We start from the raw sequence: 15,824 nt of genomic DNA on the forward strand, positions 1-15,824 counted from the left end.
AGGGATGGGGACAAACGGCAAGGAGCTCCAGGAGGTTGAGGGCAGGCGGAGGGCCTGGGTCCAGGGAGGGAAGAGGTCCGCAGTCACATGCATGGTGAAAGCTGGATCATTGTTGGTTCAGAGGTGCAAAGCAGAGGATAGAAGGCAAAAGAGCAAAGCAAAGGGGCTGCCAGCTTCAGACACTGACTCTGATTATATGAAGAATAAAGCAGAGGGGACTGCTGATCCATCAAATCTAGAAACCAGCATTTAAAGTGACCTTCTCTGGAATCAGCACTTTGTAGGGTCATTTGTGCTGTTCCCAAACCTAGCTATGCATCTGAATCCCGTGGAAAAATTAAAAAAATATATAATATAGTTTTACTGGCCCCACCCCAACAAAGGGCTGGATTCCAGGGCTATATTCTAGGTAGTTTATTTCTTTTTCTTTTGAAATGAGATGGTGAGGCACAAAGAGAAGATGGCCAAAAGGTGGTCACTTTTCTATGAGCATTTCCCCCCATTACCATCTCTCCCAGCCTCCCCCTTGGACTCCCAGTCGCAATGGGACACAGTACAGCAGCCAGTGGAATGTCCTCAAAGCAGCACAATAGCAGCGCCCCCTGCTTGGCAGTGGAGTAGCGAGGAGAGAAGAACCTGAGCTTCCTTTAGGTGACCACTCTCACGGACTGGTGGAGTCTGAGCTAGGGCTGACTTGGTTTTACTTCTCTGCTGCCAACATCTGCCTTCCATGTAATTTCCCTCATCGTCAGGTTCTGTCCTTGGGAGTCAAGCATATAAGGTTTCCCCTTGGCCATATATCAGCCCTTGAGGTGTTTGTGGAGAAATAGCTCCCATGACTTCTGACCCTTTCTTGAAGCCATTCTTTACAGGATGCTGCTTCTTGTTTCCTTGCACCTTGTACTCCAAATGTGGTCTGTACTCCAGGATGGAACAAGGCCAAATGATTATCTCCCTTGTCCTGGACACTGAGTTTGTGTGAGGCTTGCCAGGTCTTGTGTTTGCAATTTTGGCAGCTGTGCTCTGGGATCACACCAAGCTTATAGCCAGCCAAAATTCCTGTGATTTTCTGGGAGGCCTGCTGCCCTCCTCACACTACACTGGTGTAACTGGTCCTTGAACGTCACATTTGACATGATTCCCCGTTCCTCCAATCCAGCATGTGTGGGTCCACCCCTGTAGCTGTCAACCATTCATGAATCTGGATTCTGTCATTGAGTCACTAATCCACATGATCTAATTTTGGATTACCCACAATTTTAATAAGCCTGCCTTAGAAGCCGTTATCAAAGAAGTTGATAAGAATGTGGAGCAGATCGGGCGTCTGGACAGAGTCTTCTGACATCCCTTAGAATCCTTTCCTAAAGATGATATCTAGTTAAATAGTTTTGAAGCCAACTGATCTGCTATCATCTCAATGATATTTAAATACCAACTGCCACCCTCCTGGTCAGCCACCCCAGTTTAGTCATGAATACTGTTTCTATAATCTACGCAGAGTTATTTTCTTTCTTTGCTTCAAGATTAGTCAGAACTCTTTCCACTGCAAGTGACAGGAATAAAGTTAAACTAAAGCAAAAAAGAGAATTTATTGAGTCCCATATTTAGACAGTCCAGGGGTGGTTCTGGCTTCACGTATAAATGGATCTAGGGCCTCACGTGGGTTCGTTCTCTCTCTCTCTTGCTCCTTCCATCCTTTATCTCTGTCTGGATTTCTGTGTGTTACCCTCATTTTACTTACTAGAGATAAACTTTCTCCAAATGACAGGAAAGATAGCTGCCAATGACCTTCAGTGAAAAACCTTTCAGTTAGTTCGGTAACTAAAAGAAAATCCCTTTCACTTTAACTCCAAAATGAAAAATCCCAGGGAACGATTCTGATTGGTCCAGTTTGGGTCACATACCCAGGGGAATGGAGTATAGCCATAAGCTGACTCTGGATCACAGTCATTTTTGTGACTTTATATCTTAAGAAGGAAAGAGGGACTGTGATTAGTATCCCTGAAGGTCACATGGTCACAGTAGAGGAAGAAGTGTGGTTCTAAATAGCATATATCCTGTAGAGCGTCCTGCCCTCAGCTACATCTCTTCGTTGACCTATCCCCAGTTCCCCAGGAGCATCCTTCCCTTTCCTTCCTCTACCGATCCACATGTTGTTCAGCTCAGGACCCATTCATCTGGCTCCCATGATGAGGTAGCACATGGGAGAAAGAATGAACGTCTATTGCGCTGTTGTAATGTATTTCATATTCATTATTTTCTTTAATCCTTATGACATAAGATGATAATGATGATCCCTATTTTATACAGGAGATTGACTTATTTTATATATTTATTTATTTTTAATTCTCACCTGGGGATATATTTTCACTGATCTTAGAGATAAAGAGGGAGAGAGAGAGAGAGAGAGAGAGAGAGAGAGAGAGAGAGAGAGAAAGAGACATTAGTGTGAGAGAGAAACATCGATTGGTTGCCTCCAGTATATGCTCCAACCAAGCATCAAACCCACAACCTAGGTATGTGCCCTGACTGGAAATCGAACCCACAACATTTTGGCATATGGGACTACACTCCAACCAACTGAGCTTAATATTAAGCCAGGGCTTAATATATTTTATTAATTTAGCAAACATTTATATATACTAACTATTAAAAATATTAATTTACTAGAGGACCAATGCACAAATTTCATGCAAGAGTAGGCCTTCCTTCCCCTGGCTGCCAGCACCAGCTTCCCTCTGACACCCGAGACTTAGCTTCCCTCTGGCCCTGGCTTTGTCAGCAGTTCTCAACCTGTGGGTCACAAACAATGAAAATACATCCTGCATATCAGATATTTACATTACAATTCATAACAGGAGCAAAATTCCAGTTATGAAGTAGCAACGAAAATAATTTTATGGTTGGGGGTCACCACAACATGAGGAACTGTATTAAAGGGTCGCGGCATTAGGAAGGTTGAGAACCACTGGTCCAGATGGACCTCTGGAATGATGCCCAGAAGGACGTTCGGTCTAATTGGCATATTGCCCTTTTATTATTATAGATTAATGATCATAATAAGAACATGACATAAGTCTATTACTGCCATTTTATAGGTGATTGGAAGCTGAGACATTGAGAGGTCACATAACTTGCCTAAGGTTACACAAAGTGAACAGAGGGGAGTTTGAAGGCAGGTCTGATGGCTACATCCATTATCAAAAGACAGCCCTTGCAATTTTAAATATGCATGATCTTTAATTGGGAATGTGAGATGTTTCACCTTTGTCAGGGAATTCTGGGAACATCCACTGTCGAAGATTATCCAGGGGAACAGTATAATCCAACCCCACTATACACACTTGCTCACCCTTGGACTTTTAGCTCTGTCTTCCTATCTGCCAGTGCATCACCAGCATCTTTTTCTGCCCAATCCTGGAGGAATGGGCTAAATTGTTGTGCCAATTTCTAAGTGAAGCACGTGAGTTGCAGCTCCTCAGAGCTTTGGAAGTTGTGCAGAATAGACAGTGGACCACAGCATCATGTTACAATTTAAGGCAGAAGCTGAGTTCCTTGTAGTTGATGTGTGGGCATAAAGGCTGGTGCATCTCAGTCACACATAGCAGGTGGATGGCAAGAACTGGCTGCGTGATGGAGTGGGATCTGCTTCAGGACCTCCTGGTTGACACTGGGGCTGGGGGTCTGAAACCCAGAGACAGAGTGGTAAGGGTGATGACACTGGACAAGGTCCAATAAGGGCAATGGGCATAGGCAATGAATTGGGTAACAGTCCGTCAGAGTTTATGTTGGATGGTTAACACAGCAACATTTGAAGGACCCAGAAAGCTATTTGGGACTTAGGTGGAACTGAAGTATTCACATGGCAAGTGTACCCAAAGGTGGGGAAAACTCAACCTTGGAGATTTGAGGCTAGCCTCTAGTGTAAATTATCAGTTCTCATATAAACAAGCCAGAAAGGCCCTTGCCACTGAGCTGGTTTTAAGTGTAGGGCTGTAATCCAATAATCATATAACTTTCAGTCTGATATTCTTAAAACATAAATCTGAATATGACATTCCCCAAACTCAAACCCATCAGTGCCTCCTCATTGCCTCCAGGGTGGTATCCACACTTCTTAGCAAGGCTCTGAAGGCTTTAACTATCTACCCCCTGGGCTCATTCCTCCCCTAGCCTCATAGCACACCTTCCATCCCAGCTGGCAACTTATGAAATAAAGAATCAGTTGTCATTTCCAAGGCCAAGACTGGCCTACCGTGCCTTTCCTTCTACCTGTGATGCTGTTGCTCATCTTGTCCACTGGACAGACTCTTCTTTCTCCTTCACCTTGTAGCTCAAATGACATCTCTTCCTTGAAGCCTCCTCTAACTCCCCCAATAGACTCACATGTTCTCTCCTCTAGGATCCCAGACCACTTTGTTCATACCTCCATAGTACCTATCATATGTTATTAAAAACATCTGCTGATGTGTCTTTTTCTGCCATCTATTAGACTGTGTGCTTCTAGAGGGCAGAGGCAATGCCTTTTCCCTCTGTGCCTCTAGGGACACAGCATTGGGCTGGCACAGACAAATGTTCAGTACACAAAAAGATAAAGGAAGATAACATATTACATATGGTAACCCATAAAATCCATGAGAACTTTGGAGGAGGAACCAGAATAGGAGTAGCAAATTAGGCACTAAAGACAAATGAACTCTTTGTCATTCATTCATTCAACAAGTATTTATTGAGGATTTTCTTTATGTTAAGAGGTGTGCTAAATGCTAAAGATACAGCGCAGTTCAAGACAGGCTTGGTTTCTGTTCTCGTGGGGTTTACAAATTATTAAGGGAGGCTATCTTTTAACAATTCACAAATAATTAAAATTGGTGAGAGGTATTCAAGAAAAGGGGAGGGGTATTGACTGGGTATATTGTTTGGATGTGAAAGGCTGAGAGGATCTCACATAGCGCCCTGTCTTGGGTATGGTGAGCTGCACGAAGACTCAGTTTATTATGACTTACTCAAATTCCTCTATAACCTGGCCCTGCAAAAGTCATCCCCAACACAGTTATCTCCATTGCAATCCTCTCAGTAGTCCTTCATTAGCACCCACTAGAATTTTTCTTTGAAGATTCAATCATTGTCCCTGAGAAACAACTATTTGAAAATTATTGTTAGTTAATCAGCCTACTGGGCATCATGATCTTCATCATCATTATCATCATGTTTATCATCTTCTTCATCCCCAACATCATCATCACTACTGCCTCCACCATCATCATCCTTTACAATTCTTGAATGCTTTATATGTTCCAGGTACTGTGATAAATGCTTATTTAATCCTTTCCACATTCCTATGAGAAAGGCAATATCATTAACTCTTTTTAAAAATGAGGAAATGTGGAGGTTAAGTAACTGGCCAGGGGTCACATAATTAATAAGTGGTAACTCTAAGATTCTCATCCAAAATCTTTGTTCTTAACCAGTTTCCTGTATGTGATCACAGGATGGCTCTTTTTTTTTTTAATGGACTTTTTTTTTCTTTTCTTTTTTAAATCCTTTGTAAGCATTTTTCTTGAATTTCTTGGGTCTCTTAATGGCCTCTCTTGGGAGGCACTTGGAAGAAGTCATTAGAGAGAAAATTCTATTATTTATTGCCATATTTAATCATTACTGGAACTCAGAATACACTGCATATTTGTTCCTTTCAGGAGAGTCATATAATGGGGTCCTCTGAGAGATAGGGGTCTCCTGTTTTCCTTCAAATTATATACTGTGTAATACCATCATCACCTGTGATAATTATGGATTGAAACACCACACTGGGCTCAACCTCTTGTGGGTTGTATTCTATAAGGTAGAGTCAAACCTTAGTTTTCTAGCACCTACAGGAATGCAGCATTCTGGGAAGCTGAGTTTATAATTAGCCATTTAAGGGTGCTGCACATATATACAGTAAGATGAACATTTATCATTCAGAAACATTTAATAAAAATGTAATTTACATACAGAAAAGTTCACTAATCATGCCGCTTAATGAATTATGACATTGAATACACTCAGATCAAGAAAATAGAACAAGCCTAGCACTCCAGAAGCATCCCTGTGCCCCTTTCAAATCAGTACGCACTCTCCTTTCCCACATGTGTAACTGCTGTTCAGACCTCTACATCATAGATTACTTTGCCTGTTTTTGAACTGTATATAAATACTAGAGGCCTGGTGCATGAATTCATGCACCAGTTGAGTCCCTCAGCCTGCCCTGTGGGATTGGGCCAAAACCGGCTCTCCGACATCCTCCGAGGCGTCCCAAATTGTGAGAGGATGCAGGTCAAGATGAGGGACCCCACTGGTGCACAATCGGGGCCAGAGAGGGATGTGGGAGGTTGACCAGCCAGGGAGAAACTGCACGTGTCCAGGATCTGTCCGGCCCATCTCGCTCAGTCCTGAATGGCCAGACTCCAGCAGCAAGCTAACCTATGGGTCAGAGCGTCTGCCCTGGTGGTTAGTGCATGTCATAGCGAGTGGTTGAGTGGCCTTAGCATATCATTAGCATATTATGCTTTGATTGGTTGAATGGATGACCAGATGACCAGACACTTAGCATATTAGGCTTTTATTATATAGGATATGTAAGTGTAATCATATTTTTTATATTCTTTTGTGTTTGTCTTCTTTCACTCAAGATTATGTTTGTGAGATTTATCCATGCTGTATGTACAACAATTTGTTCATTTTCATTACTATAAGGCATTCAGTAATGGTTATTCAGTTGTCCTATACCATGTATTGAACATATTTTCTTTCTCCCACTGCTCTGAGGTACATCTTTTATCATAAATCAAGTTTATTTGTGAAACCTTTTCTGGACTCCAAACTATTTATTCGGCCTATTGTTTCCCTTGCTTTAGTACACTGGCTTAATCTCTATAAATGTATATCGATATCTGGCAGTATAAACCCTCCAACTTTTTACTCCTTTCTCAATCTCCTTAGATATTCTTGGATCTTTGCACTTGCATATAAGTTTTAGAATTGGCTTCTCAATATCATAAAAACATGCTGGGATTTTAATTAGATTGTACTAAATCTATAAATCAATTTGAGGAGATCTGACATCTTCATAACACCAAGTCTACCAATCCATGAATGCAATTCAGTAGGTTTAATTACACATCAGCTCTGTGTCAATTATGGTGCTAAGTTCAGATGTGGTTCTCATCTTTGAAGGATTTACAAAATAGGTTAAAAAACACACACATAAAATATAATTAATGGGATAATCTCACCACTGATGATAATAATAAGAGCTAATATTTATTAAGTGCCTATTATTTGCCAAACATGATTTTAAGGAATTTTAGGAATCATGCCAAACATGGTATTAATTCATTTATGCTTCACACTGATACTTTAAGGTAAGTTCCGTTATTATGCCCATTGTATAGGTATTTTTAATCTTAACAGGGTCCAGGAAAAAAGAGCACCCAGGTTGTGATGAGGAAATCAGAGGACACATCACACAAAAGGTGAAAATTTAGCTGATTTTTGAAGAAGTTTGTAGGGAATGGAGGAAGTGGAACATTCCAGGCATATGAGGAGCTTGTGGAGAAAAAATACTGCAGGGTGAAGTGATAAGACTTTCCAGGAACCTGCCAGTGAGTCCCAGGACTGGAATGCAGTGTTGGGAGGAGGAGGGATGGGGATGTGGTTGGTGAAGCTGGAGTGATAGAGACCAAGGGCCTGCTAGTCCCTGGAGTGTGAACTTCATGCCGAAGCCAGTGGCTGTGAAGCAAAGGTTGACTATCTGTCTCAGGTTGGCTCCCCCAGAAGCGTACTGTATTCATTTCCTAGGGCTGCCACACATGATACCACAAACCAGAGGCTTAAAACAACAGCAATGTGTTCTCTCACATTTCCGGAGGCTAACACGCTGAAACCAAGGTGTCAGCAGAGTTGGTCCCTTCTTGAGGCTCAGAGGGAGCATTTCTCCCATGGTTCTCCTGGCTTCTGGAGACAATCCTTGCTATTTCTTGGCTTGTAGATGCATCACTCCAGTCTCTGCTTCTGTCGTTACATGGCATTCTTCCGTGTGTCTCCAGTTCTCTTCTAAGGACACCAGGCATATTGGATTTAGGGCTAATCCAGTATGATCTCTAAACTAATTACACCTGCAAAGATGCTACTTCCAAATAAGGTCACATTTCCAAGGATGGGGGTGGGGGAAGGTCAGGGGAGGGAATTGCAACATATATTTTTAGAGAAAAAGATTTAATCCATAACACAAACCCTCAGGTGAGGATTTAGGTATAGGTGACTTATTAAGGAAGTGCTCCCAGGGAAAAACTAATAAGGGAGTGGGGAAGCAAGATGGATGGAGCGGGGAAGAGTCCCTGACAGGCTGTGACCCCAGGGAAGGTCCTGAAGGAGAGTTTCAGTCTGATCCTGGAGGGCTATTTTGAAGTGGCAGGTACCCCTCAGAGCTGTCTCTCCTGATGCAGGATGTGGGACTTTCGTATTAGGCAGAGCAGGCTCCAGTGACCTGAGGGTCACAGGTGTTGGCCACTAGACGCAAAGACACATCAGTGTCAAGGGCACTTTAAAATGGTAAAGAGGAATTTGAGGGGATCTAGGCAGTGCACCTTTATTGTCTGCTCCCCTTCCTCCAGAATTATGACCTTTAAGACCACCCCACTCCACTTCAGACAGCCTCAGACTGCTTTGGGGGATTCCATCTGTTCCTCAGAGATCTCAGCTCTTTCTCCTGACATCATAACCATCATCCAGTGGCTGCTTGCCACTGCTGAGCACCACAATGTTCTTACTGTACTTTATAGTGCTTCTCCTCCCACCCCCGTCCCATGCTTTCTTTCTTACTTTCTATCTGACCTTTTATAGACATCAGTAGCCAATAAGAATGCCCCTTTACTTTTTGCAGGATGAACTGACCAATTACAGCATGAGATTTTTAATCTTTGTGTCTCAAAGTTCTCTGAGAGTCACTGTGTTGGTTGCTCATGGATCACTGAACATTATCCAAGATGGTCGTTTTAGTTTTGGGAGTTTTAGGGTGCTTCATTTTCAGGACTGAAACTAGTTTGAGGAATACTAAATGCCCCTCCCCAACAGGGGGTTGCTTATCAGAATTGCATAAATATATTTTAAATGAATTGATCATAAATTTTTTATGTCATCAACACTTGTGGGATACCCATACTATGAATATACTCAGCATGTGCAACTCTAGGTGGTCCTACTACCTTGGGCTGTTGTTGACCTCTCTGTGTCTTTGGATCCTAGTTGTAAAGTTGGAAGGCTGGAATGGATGATACTTGGGGTAGCTTGAGGCTCTAATAGTCTATAATTCCATGTTTAAAGACCAGAATCTTAACACTTTGATCAGGCAGTAGAGTAATTTAAGCCTTGATTTATATAAATTTCAAGAAACTTGAATTGAGTGTCTATTAGATGCCAGGCTCTGTGCTAAATGCTGGGGATACAAAGATAATTAAAATCCAGCCCCTCTCCATTAATGGACAGTACAGTGGAGAAGGCAGGTAAAAAGGGAATTTCAATTCAGTACAAAAATTATAGTAAAAGATTTTCATCTCTGGAGATTGGGTATACAAAGGGAGGGTTGACTATCATTGCTGAGAAGACACTTGAACAGGATTTTTATGAAAACATAGTTCTCTAGGTAAATGTGAAGAGGAAGAGTATAATGTAAATTCATAACCCCAGTTGCTATCACAAAACTCCATAATATAAGTTTATTTCCAGTTTATGCAAAATACAATATGGTTGTCTCTGGTCAGTGAGTGATTCTTTGTGGTTATTCAGAATCCCAGGTTCTTTCTATGTTGTGGCTCCTCCTTCTTCTCCCGGGACACCAGTCCTCTGTCATATCCCGTGAATTTGGCAGGCAGAGGCAGGAGAGAAGAGTGGAGGATCAAATGGAAAATGTGTATGTGTCAGGTTGGAGGCAGCATGCATCATGTCTGTCCATGATTTCCACCTAATTGCAAGGGAGGCTGACTGTGTGGTCTAGCCGAGTGCCCACAAGAGAAAGGAAATGTGTTTTGGAAAACACAAGACAGTCTCTGTCAATATGTACTGTGAGCAGCTAGATTTCCCGTGGGTCAGTCTAATGGAAGTGTACCATTAGATAACTGTCAAGATTAGAGTTGCTCACCAGGGACTATCTTTATCAAATCATGGTTACTGGGAGAGAGCTCACCACAGTCTTGGTTGGTTCAATAATTCCTAAGTGAGAGAGCAATTCAGGCATTTAGCAAGTTTTGAAATGTAAGAAGGAACTGGGCGGAGAGAGAGTTCACTACTTGACTGGACAAGCCTTTCCCACTGTCCACTGCCCCTCTATTCCACAGGTCTGGAATGCTGATGGAGAACTCACATCTATCCATTTCACAAATAGAAGGCAGTGGGTTCCTGTGCTTATAATCTGCTTTCTTCTCTCTCCACAGTGACACTTTCAGCTGCTACTCCCTCCTACTTCCGAGGGTTTACACTAATTGCCCTCAAAGAACACAGAGAGGGTGATAAGGAAGAAGACCATGCTGGCACCTTCCAGGTAAGATCCTTTCTGGGCTTATCCATGGTCCTGGTAGATAGAAGCCAAATGATAGGTGGACAAACTGAGAGGCCTGAGTAAAATGAGGGGTGTAGGTGTCTGAGGTGGCTTCTCATGCAATTCCCTTGACTATTGGCGAGGTGGGCCAGGTCTCCTTGAAAGACCCATCATGGAGTAGGCAGCAAATGCCTCAAATCTACCTTAAGGGGTTGGCCACTGGGCAGGGCTTTTCTCTGGGCTCGCAGTACCTCTAGGCAGCAGACAGTCAGCTCGGAGAGAGCGCTTGGAACCCGGGCAGGCCTGGCTGTTTTTCCTGCACAGCCATTTCATGAGTGACTGGCAATTCTCAAGTGTAAACGGAACAAGAGCTTAGGATGGCCAGACTGGAGGGAGTTCAAAGCGCAGGAGAAGGACTATTAAGGGAATGACGGGATTGATTTATGGGGGAAGATTAAAAGAATTAAACATGCTTTGCTTGGCTAAATGAACAGGAGTGAGTTTAAGAGGTGGAAATGGTCTTTAAATGTCAGTCCTCACAGAGCAAGCCCCTCCCGGAGAGGCTTCATCTGACTTTGTACAAAAGGGCACAGCACGATGAAAGTGGGTCAGGAGAAGAAAGGGGATCGCAAAGGCGCGGGCCCTGACAGTGAGTCATATTTCACCGCGGAATATTCTGCTAACGGAAGTGGCAGGAACATCATTCCTTTTCAGAGGCTTCATAAAAGGCCGGCAAGTTGTCAGAACATGTCCCAGAAGGACTGGGCGATCCTAGGAAGGGCCTGGCCAAATTTGTGGTAACCATTACGTCTCTCAAATTTCCATTGTTCTGGAATCCATTTCTAACTGGCATTTGCAAACTCAGAAGATTCCTTAGACCCATAGCTGGCCGCTGGGGATGCTGGTACGATACGTGGGCTTCACAGAGAAGCCTGCCCCAAAATATTTTCTCCATTCAGAGATATGTTTTAATCCCTTGTGGCCAGGTTGTAATTTTGAATCCTGTGATTTAAAAAAATTTCCATTTTTTAGGATTTGGGGTTTCTGACCTAGTAGATCTGTTAAGTCCATGTTCATTATAATGTCCTTCTGTATACCTAGATGGCAGGAACTTTCTTGGCATGTATCTGAAGGAGTTACTCCACAATAATACTGACAGCAGTGTTAACAAATGTATATAAGGTATATATGTATTTGGGTACTTACCATAAGCCAGGCACTAGGTTAAGTGCTTTATTTTATCATGGTTTATCTTAATTTAATTAGCTTGCCTTATTATAGTTTTATTCCTACCTTATAGATCAGGAAATTGAAGCTAGAGAGATTAAATCGTTTGCCTCAACGGCTAGTAAATAGTAAGACCAGATTCCTCTATCAGGTGTCTGATTCCAGAAACTAAATCATTTCCTTAGATTATTTTTAAAATATATTTTCTATTGATTTCAGAGAGGAAGGGAAAGGGAGAGAGAGATAGAAATACCAATGATGAGAGAGAATCATTGATCAGCTGCCTCCTGCACGCCCCACACTGGGGATAAAGCCTGCAACCTGGGCATGTGCCCTGACTGGAATTGAACCGTGACCTCCTGGTTCATAGGTTGATGCTCAACCACTGAGCCATGCTGGCCAGGCATAGAATATTGCATAAATTCCTGGCACAGGTGTACTGGGACAGTGTCAGTTAAGTTTTCCATTACAAGAAAAGGAAGGTTTGGGCATGCATTCAGCCCATAATGCATTCAAATATATTCCCTTGTTCTTGTTGTGCTAATTTACCTGGAGGTGGATGATATATCAGATTCAGGCAGCTGAGAGATCTGGGTACCTGAGTGTTGGGAGTGGTAAAGTTCTAAGAAAAGAAAAGGTGGGGGGTGGGATGGAGGTATGTGATCTTAATCTTCATGCAAACAAATTCTATCTGCTTTAAAATAATGCTTAGAGTTATATACCCAAAAGGGTTGGAAGCAGGACTCACACAGGTATTTGTACACCCATGTTCATTGCAGCATTATTCACAATAGCCAAATGTCTATTGATGGATGAATGGATAAACAAAATGTCGTATATACAGTGGAATATCATTCATTCCTAAAAAAGAAAGAAACTCTGACATATGCTTTAACATGGATGAACCCTGAAGACATTTGTTAAGCCACAAAAAGTCAAAAATGTATGATTTCACTTATATGAGGTACCTAGAATAGTCAAATTCATAGAGACAAGAAAGTAGAATGGTGGTTGCCAGGATATGTGGAAGAGGGGGAAACAGGGATTTATTGATGAACAGGTATGGATTTTCAGTTTGAGAAGATGAAAAAAGTTCTGGAGATAAATGGTGATATGGTTCACAACAGTATGACTGTACTTAGTGCCACTGAACTGTACACTTAAAATGGTAAGTTAATGGTATGTGTTTTCTACCATAATTTAAAAAATGATGCCTGAGCCTGGCTGGCATTGCTCAGTGGCTGAGTGTCAATCCATGAACCAAGAAGTCCCCAGTTTGATTCCAGATGGGGGCACATGCCTGGTTGTGGGCTCAATTGCCAGTAGGGAACCTGCAGGAGGCACCGATCAATGTGTCTCTCTCATCGATGTTTCTGTCTCTCTTTCCCACTTCCTACCCCTCTCTCTAAAGTCAACAAAAACATATTTTTAAAAAATGATCCCTGAGTTAGGCCAGATGGCTACATGATGTAGAGTTAGGCCTGTGGGGACATGGCTTCTCTTTCTTTAAGGCTGTTCTGTTTTAATTCAATAGATTGATATTTCTCTCCAATTTCACTGTTGTTTCTGCTCAGTTAAATCTTGGTCCTTGAAACTGACTGGTGACTACAGAACCCTGCTCACAATGGGCAGTGAGTAGATGTTTGGTGACTGACTAAATGAACAGATTATTTTTCCAATCAGTGTCCGTAATTCAGTCCTACTTGGAATTTTTTCAGAGCTCATATCTCTTTATGCATTACCTCCTTTTTCCTTCCCTTGGAACTTCTGACATCCTTTCTTATTACATTTCAATGGTTCTCAGAGTGTGGTCTCTGGACCAGCAATAGCACCAGCATCTGAGAACTTGTTAGAAATACAGAATCTCAAACCCCACCCAGACCTACTGAATCAGGAGCTTGGAGGGTAGGGCCCCCTCAGCCTGTGTTTTAACAAGCCCTCAGGGGGAAACCAATGCACTAGAATTTGAGTACCAGTGTTGAAAAGAGACACGGATCCAGCCCATCCAACATGAACTCCTCCATCATCATATCAACACATCTGTCTGCTCCTATCCATCCTCTCACTGTTTCCACCAGCCCTAAAGAGATCAAAGTGGGAAACAACTATGAAAAATGTCCAGCGTACAATAATAATGCTTGTGTGCCAGGTGTGGGTCTAAGTGTTTTACACTTATGAATTGATTTCATTCTCAGAGCCACACTGTGAGATAAGCATTATTGTCCTGCTTTTCACAAATGAAGAAACTGGGGCCCAGAGGAATTAAGACCAATTCAGCTCGAAGTGACAAGGCTGGGATTCAAACCTACTCAGTCCAGGTCCCTGCTTCCAACCACAGGGTACACAGCCTCTCAATGTGCACTTGCTGGGTGAAAACACAGGGTATACTATGACTTTTTTATGGAGGTAGTTTCTGTGCCAAGGGCTTTATATACATTTTCCTACTTAATTCCTGCAGCAATGTGAGGCTAGCATTGTTATCCCCATTTTCCAGATGATGAAACTGAGTTTCTAAGGGGAGAAGGGAGCAAACACTGTGCCAGTGATTTTCTCACTTCACCACCCCACTCCTGCCCTACCTTGTGTATTACACACATACTCCACTTGGGTTCCCATCATCTCAGATGTTAGAGCAGAGGTTCTCAACCTGTGGGTCGCGACCCCTTTGGCTGTCGAATGACCCTTTCACAGGGGTCGCCTAAGACCATCCTGCATATCAGATATTTACATTATGATTCATAACAGTAGCAACATTACAGTTATGAAGTAGCAACGAAAATAATTTTATGGTTGGGTCACAACATGAGAAACTGTATTTAAAGGCCCAGAAGGTTGAGAACCACTGCATTAGAGGGTGAGGCATCACAGCTCATGCCTCCGTCCTACCACCCCTGCTTCAGACATGCTGGTCTCTGTGGTTGGCCCTCCCACTCTAGCACAGAAGTATTTTCTCTCTGTGCCAGAGCTGTCATCTGAAGTCATTCATTTATTCTCAGCATTGATTGTCTCCTACATCCCAGGCTCTGAGGTTGGCACTGGGGATATGATGCTGAGAAAAACAGTTGTAGTTGCCCTCATGGAACATACAGTGTTCTCCTAGTCACTGGACCTGAAATGACCACTGTGACCAACAGGTATGGTAGAAAGACAGCAAGTCATCAGCTGGGACATGAGTAGATAATCAGAAATGACAAAGGCCATTGTAGTTTTAAAAATATATACATTAACAAATATTTAGATACCCTTCTTTGTTAACATCCTCACTCTAAATCTGACAGCTTTGAAGACTTAACATCAACAACAAAATTATAATACTCTTTAAATTTAGTTAAAGTTTACATTCTTAATTCTAAAAGTGACTCTGAGAATGGGTGATTTTGCTTCTAAATGAGTAAGCCCTTACACAGAGAATCCAGACTTACCCAGTACAGAGACAACACAAGTGAACGTTAATGCTCCTTTACACTCATTGGGGGACTGGAGCTGCTGGGCACAAAAAGGTAAGGGTTACAACTCTCACCACTGGGCAGAGGGCCCACGAGAAGAGCTGGGGCTGCCTTCTCTGCTTAGCAAGCAGGGTACAGCGTGCCAGTGTTGGCACCGGCTGGGAGATCTGTCTCTGGCCGCCAGACGGGAGAGACATAGGAGTCTCTCTTTGATGAGCTGGTTGGGTATACTCATGGCTAATTGAAAGTGACAAGGAATGCAGGGCTGGGCTGCCTGTACAAAAGTAACCCACCCATCCTTAGGTATTCCATTGCTGAAAGGGAATTGCTCCCTGGGATGCTCACGGCCCAGCCGACTGCCTGGCTCACTGTCCTGTCCTTCAGGTCTCTGCTCAGATGTCCCTTTCCCAGGGAGGCCATCCTGCGCACCCATTTGAAACATCACCCCTCCTCCATTCCACCCCTGAGCTACATTCCCTATGCTGCTTCCCCACTTAATTTTTCCCCATTGCCTTTATTGTCACCTGACATGCTATCTGTTCTACGGGTTGACTTGAGTATTTCCTGCCCCCTTCCCC

General features: G+C 42.9%; 1 protein-coding gene across 1 annotated transcript in view; it reads left to right on the top strand.

The window, feature by feature from the left end:
• SPON1 (spondin 1) overlaps positions 1 to 15,824 on the top strand; it is a 267,507-nt gene that overhangs the window by 10,215 nt on the left and 241,468 nt on the right. Inside the window, exon 2 of the mRNA XM_006773190.2 lies at positions 10,470 to 10,576. Coding sequence (XP_006773253.2) covers positions 10,470 to 10,576 — 107 coding nt within the window. The remainder of the gene's footprint in view (positions 1 to 10,469; positions 10,577 to 15,824) is intronic.

Source organism: Myotis davidii, unplaced genomic scaffold (genome assembly GCF_000327345.1).
Source record: "Myotis davidii unplaced genomic scaffold, ASM32734v1 scaffold946, whole genome shotgun sequence".
Taxonomy (NCBI): domain Eukaryota; kingdom Metazoa; phylum Chordata; class Mammalia; order Chiroptera; family Vespertilionidae; genus Myotis; species Myotis davidii.